Genomic DNA, 5,689 nt, shown 5'->3' with positions numbered 1-5,689 from the left:
TACCACGGCAGTGTTTTTCTTTAATTATCATTCATGCAACAGCTTGAATGCTATTTGCAGCTTTCTGTTTTGTTCTCCTCTGTGTTCTGGTCTCATATAACCTCCTCCCCTGGGGTGAACCCGTCTGGGAAACCTATCCAAGACTGGTTTCCTGAGAAAAAAGGAGCAGTGTCCATCAGGGATCTAGTTCCCACAAACGGAAAGCTTCCAAAAACAAAACATCAACATATTCTTATTTATTCACTTTAACATCACCCAAATTGATCCATTGGTTATAAAAGGACTATTCCACTTTATTACAAGTTGACTGATTTTTTTGTTCATCGTTTTCTTTTAGTTACAAAATCATTGCTGTGATCTGTAAACTGAGATATTCCTACGACATTGTCCCTGCAGTTTACTGGTTGTAAACATGCCAGCCAATTAGTCGGACCACACAAAGAGGAAGCCCTCACCAGACGGCCAAACTGTAAAAACTAAGATGGTTTATGCTGCGTTCCAGGCAACCTGTTACCCGTGTTTTCACAAACTTCTACCTGTGAAAGTGGCCTGGAACGGCAGTCAAACACATAACTTACTACTCGTGAACTTGTACCACATGGTTGTACTCCTAGGTACAGTTTTTGAAATCACACACACATAAACAACAATGGCGACGTCTGTTGATGTTGTACAGACACAGAGAGTCATTGAGAGTCTGTAACAGAGAGCAATAGAAATAAATAAACATAAATAGGCAATGTAAAGTAATTCCGCACATTGTACTCAAAACAAAACACATACGATTGTGTACTACTACAGGTTACATTTATTAAACGAAGCCCAAAATATGTTGCCAACTAGAAATTGCTAGTGTCAGCTAGCGCTAGCTAACGTCAACTTAAGGTAACGCTAACTAGAAGGATCTGTTGTGCCTTTGCCTAGAACGCTTCTAAGTCGTGAGTCGTGACTTGAAGTAGTAACTTAACTATGTTATTCGTATGTTTGTGAATTTTTCTTTTGAGCTGCTGCAACAAGGAAATTTACCCATTGTGGGATTAATAAAGTCTTATCTTATTAGTACATCATTCATAAACACAGTTATACCACACATTTTATTCATGATGAATAAGCTCATCTAAACTGTATTTAACAATTGTATTTCATACTTGAAATGAATGAAGGATTTAGCATATTTTAACAAAGTATTATATCAACTACAGACGAGTAATTCAGCAACTGTCAATGGTTCATTTACAAAACAGCAGTACATTATTAGCAAACTATGTAGATCTACAGTTATACATATAATGGCACGTTCTAATGTTAGTGAGTGTGTTAATAGATGTTTTACAAACACTTATTAATGCTGCCAATACGGATTCATTAAGTTGTGTAAGCTGATTTAAAGTGAGAACTCTCTGCCTCACAAAGCATTTACAATGAGACTGAAAGGCCAGCAGGACCTCAACACTCACCAACGTCTCAGCTTCGGTCTAAAAAGAGAAACACTAACTCTAATAGACATATATATATATATATATATATATGTACTGCAAGACAATATAACAATGTACTCCCAACACAAACCTACCTCTCAGCTATGCTGTTGCTATAGACTGAAAATAAAACTCTGTAATCTCATATAAAAAGATATGTCTGAGAAGGGTAAATATAGCTAGATAAAAGTCCACTAAAGCCACAAATACTCACAGAGAAGTGCCAAAATACCACAGATAAAATCTATTATTAATAATATCTAATAATAATACAATAAAATCTCTCACAGTGTCAAAATTCAACTAAATCCTATATGTCAAACATCACCAGAACTGATCTAGGCCAAGCACTTTGGAAATGATTCTATAAACCAGTGACAGCTCCTGAATAACTGGTCTGTCATTACACTCTAAACATGTCATAGATGAGCTTACTAATCAAGAATAAAATGTGTTTATGAATGGCATACTAATGTGTATCAATGTAGAATCACTGCTTTATAAATGATGAATTCTTTTTAGTGTGTAGTTAATAGTGTTACTAAAAGATTGCTTATAGATTTATAGAATATATTAATGTTTTACTGTTCAAAAACATGACACCCTCATCTGTTTTATTATGAAGAATTTTAGCAATAGAGTTTTAAAAATATAAACTTCGTAAATATAACAATTTTTTTCACAACATGACATGTATCGCTTTTAACTAGAAAGTCCAAGCTTCAAATGACACCCTGAGCGAAACAATAGCAATTTCTATTTCTTCGGGAAATGAGCCGTCAAACTTTACATTTTACAGTCAGTATAGACTTTTTTACAAAAAAATATAGCATACATACAAACAAAATACCAACATTTAGTAAAACATACAATATGTATATAGTTATGTTTGTATTGTTTCTATTAGTGGTGGTAGCTGACTAGTTAGCAAGCAAGCAAGCTAACATCAGCCAGCAGCACAATATCCCAATATATTTAATAGTTAGTCACTAATAATATTTAATCATTGGTAAGCCCAGCGCTGTTAACCTTGGTCTTAACAATCATCCCAACGATAACTTTATGAGCGTGTAGAACAATGTTGTAACCTTACCACGTTAAGGTACGGTTCAGCTACCAAGGGCCAGCCTGAACCACTTGTAAACATAGCTCATGGCGGCAAACTGGACCATATTGATATATTGTATCAATAAATCAAGGCTTTGCTTTATTACTTTGTTGCAAAGTGGCATGTGATCAATGAAAAAAATTATGCTGTGTGGCAATTGAAAAGCTGTATTACTGTTACAGAGTCAAATTCTGAGACATTGTATGATTAAAAATAACTCTCATCCGTTGTTTGCCGTATTTTGACAGAAGTTAGAGTAAGTACAGTAACTGTAACTACCTGACAGGCGACCAAACGGCACACTGTGTCATTGGTTAAAATAACAGATTTCTCTGGGTTTGGACATTGTTTGAAACATTTGGGATGTGAGTACACAACTCAACATATGAAAACATATAGAATATAGGTATAGTTGTTAGGTATGTCTACAGCTATAGAAATATTACATATCATATCTTTAAATGACAGCTCGTAAGTGGCGCTTTGAGGCCGCTTCACACGTGTGTGTATGTGTTACCATGTCTTGGCGCATGGTAGTAGCATGGAAAAAATGTGGTACTGTGTTTATTGATTTGGGCATTCATCAATAAGCAAGCAGAATATATTTGATAATGAATTATTGACACAGAGCTCTAAAGAGTTGCATGCACAATGCACTGATTTTTGACATGGTTAAAGTGTGTAGGGAAATAACTTTGAAAAGTATTTGATTGCCCCATGCGCTTGTGCCACAGAGGAAACCCAAAAACTGTTCATCTGCCAACACTCAGATGACACAGACCTGGATCAGTATCTCTAACTCTTCAAAAGTTCTTTATATTTTAATGCGAAAAACACATTTCAGACAGTGTCCTGGCTGTGTGTCTCCTCTGCCATTGTCTGGTGTGTGGCGCAGGTGTACCGCACATACACCAAGTAATCTATTTTAATACCACCAATTTAAAATGTAATGGAATACAGTTACTCATAGTTCGTATTTTAAATATGTAATGCCGTTACTTCTTTCAGCAGCTCTTACAGGTTATCAGAGCATTGTGGGGAGAATGTGGGACAGTCTCTAAGGTTTTTGTCCCGAGTCTGATCTGGAAATTTTCCTACAGGGGAGACAGTGGCTTTAGGCAGCCTCATCAGAAATGTATATATGGATCCAATTCTGCCAAAACCGCACATCTCACGCTTTACTCTCCATTGGCAATCCTCTACAGTATACTCTCTGGTGACCTGACGGCTGAGGGTGAAGACAGAGTCTCCCCTGACCACAGCAGTGAGCAGAGAGCCTTTACTGTTCCCGTACTGGCCACACACGGCCGTCCACTGGCCTGAACTGAGGTTATAGCAGTCCATCACACACAGTAAGAAGTCATCACAGGGCCCATTGCGCATCACATACAGATTGTCCTTATGGGCTACCATATAAAGACCATAGCTGTGCGCACGGATGAGCGTGGTGACCAGAAGCCACTGGTCCCGTTTAGACACATACTCGTGTATATCCGTGGCCCCCTTACCTTTCCAGAGACAGATGAAAATCCTGTTCATGGCTACAGCCGACACCACTGCGGCTGCAGGGGATGGGAGCGGGGAGACAAAACCCCAGCTTCCATTAGACACCCTGTATCTTTCCACAGACGACAGGGCCTTCCTGTTGTACTCACCTCCGAGAGCGTAGAGGCAGCCCTTGTGACCTATCAGAGTGAAGTTGTAGCGCAGCTGCTGGGAGCCGCAGATGGTGGACCATGTGTTGGTGGCAGGGTTGTAACAGAAACCCGTCTCTACTACCTTCTTACTTACATCATACACTCCTCCGATGATGTAAAGGTTGTTGTCCAGAACAGCCACACCTGCCATGGTGGTGCTGGTGCTGGCAGGTAGATGAGTCAGGAACTTCCACTGTCCACTGTCTTCGTCCAGGTAGCAGACGCTCCTCTGGACATCCTGCAGCAGCTCAGTGGTTGGCGAGTGGCTGCACACTGCCATGTAGCTGCTCGGGAGAAGGGAATCTATGTACTCTAGTAGCTTGCTGGGTAAGGTGAGGACATCCTCCTTCAGGTCAGTGTACATATCTCTGATGAATAAGGCAGAGCTGTGGGAGAGCTCCCACACACCGTAGGTGGCAGCTGTGTGGTACATGAGTAGGCAGTTTTCAGAATTGATGGTATTGATCAAGTGCTCGGTGAGTGCCGGCACCTGCAGAAAAGCCGTACATTGGATTGCTTCCACAATCTGGTCGCTGCTGAGCACAGGTCGCTCCCCGGCCAGGATCCGCAGTAGAACCACAAAGCCCAGAAGCCCTACACACTGCAGCTGGATCTCTCCCTGTTGGCACTCTCTCATTCCGGACTGGAACAATGCTCTGAAGTATTCACAGTTCTCAGCCAAAAGGCTTTTCTCTACAATGAACAAGCTGTTGTCGATGTTGACCCTCAGGCTTTCCACTGACTTGTAGTGTCCTGGCTGAGGACAGCTGTTGGACTCCATCACTTCCCTGCTGAGGATCTTCATGGCATACCAGCTGAACTGCTCACTCACAACAAGAAAGCTGTGACCCAGATCAGAATACTGCTGATGTTTTACCACATACTACCCGTGAGACTAAGTAGCTCCTGTCCAGAGCGGATGCTAGCTGACAGCACAGCTCTGAGAACACACTCTATACATAGTAGGCGAACGTGTGGCACAGTTCAAATACATTATGATGACATGCAGCCAGAGGAGAAAGAGGATCCGGATAATGTCTGGGAGCTGTGAATGTGCTGAGGATTTATATCGCTCTTTGTTTGTGGAGCAGCTGAAGATTTGTCCTTGAGTGGCAGGACAGTCAAAGTGTAACAATAGTCGTTTTCCGAGGTCATAAAGTGTTCGTGCCACTATTTCAGCACTCATTGAAAGGTTGAGTGCAAAATAAATAATAACAATAATACTATATATTTTAGTATATATTTATAGAGCACTTTTTAATATCCAAGATACAAAGTTTTTTACAAAGGCAGCATAATAAAACAGCTAAGCCATTAAAACACCAGGTTAAAAAAAACCAGATAATAACAATTTGGTGCATAGAAAGCATAGACTGATAATATTAATGGACAGAGCATCAGGTTAG

The 5,689-nt window shown here is 40.2% G+C and overlaps 1 protein-coding gene across 1 annotated transcript; it reads right to left on the bottom strand.

Moving 5' to 3' along the window:
* Positions 1–3,551: 3,551 nt before the first annotated feature.
* On the bottom strand, positions 3,552–5,358 carry kbtbd13a (kelch repeat and BTB domain containing 13a). Its single transcript, XM_032536971.1, has one exon. It carries the CDS (start codon positions 5,086–5,088, stop codon positions 3,601–3,603), a length of 1,488 nt encoding a protein of 495 aa, XP_032392862.1. The 5' UTR covers positions 5,089–5,358; the 3' UTR covers positions 3,552–3,600.
* Positions 5,359–5,689: the final 331 nt, after the last annotated feature.

The sequence above is a fragment of the Etheostoma spectabile genome, chromosome 15 (assembly GCF_008692095.1).
Source record: "Etheostoma spectabile isolate EspeVRDwgs_2016 chromosome 15, UIUC_Espe_1.0, whole genome shotgun sequence".
NCBI classification, from domain to species: Eukaryota; Metazoa; Chordata; class Actinopteri; order Perciformes; family Percidae; genus Etheostoma; species Etheostoma spectabile.
Note: the sequence above shows the minus strand (reverse complement) of the source record. Positions and strands in the feature narration are given on the sequence as shown.

Coding starts and splice junctions, on each gene's coding strand:
- kbtbd13a (XM_032536971.1), bottom strand. CDS start 5,088: ATGAAGATCCTCAGCAGGGAAGTGATGGAGTCCAACAGCTGTCCTCAG.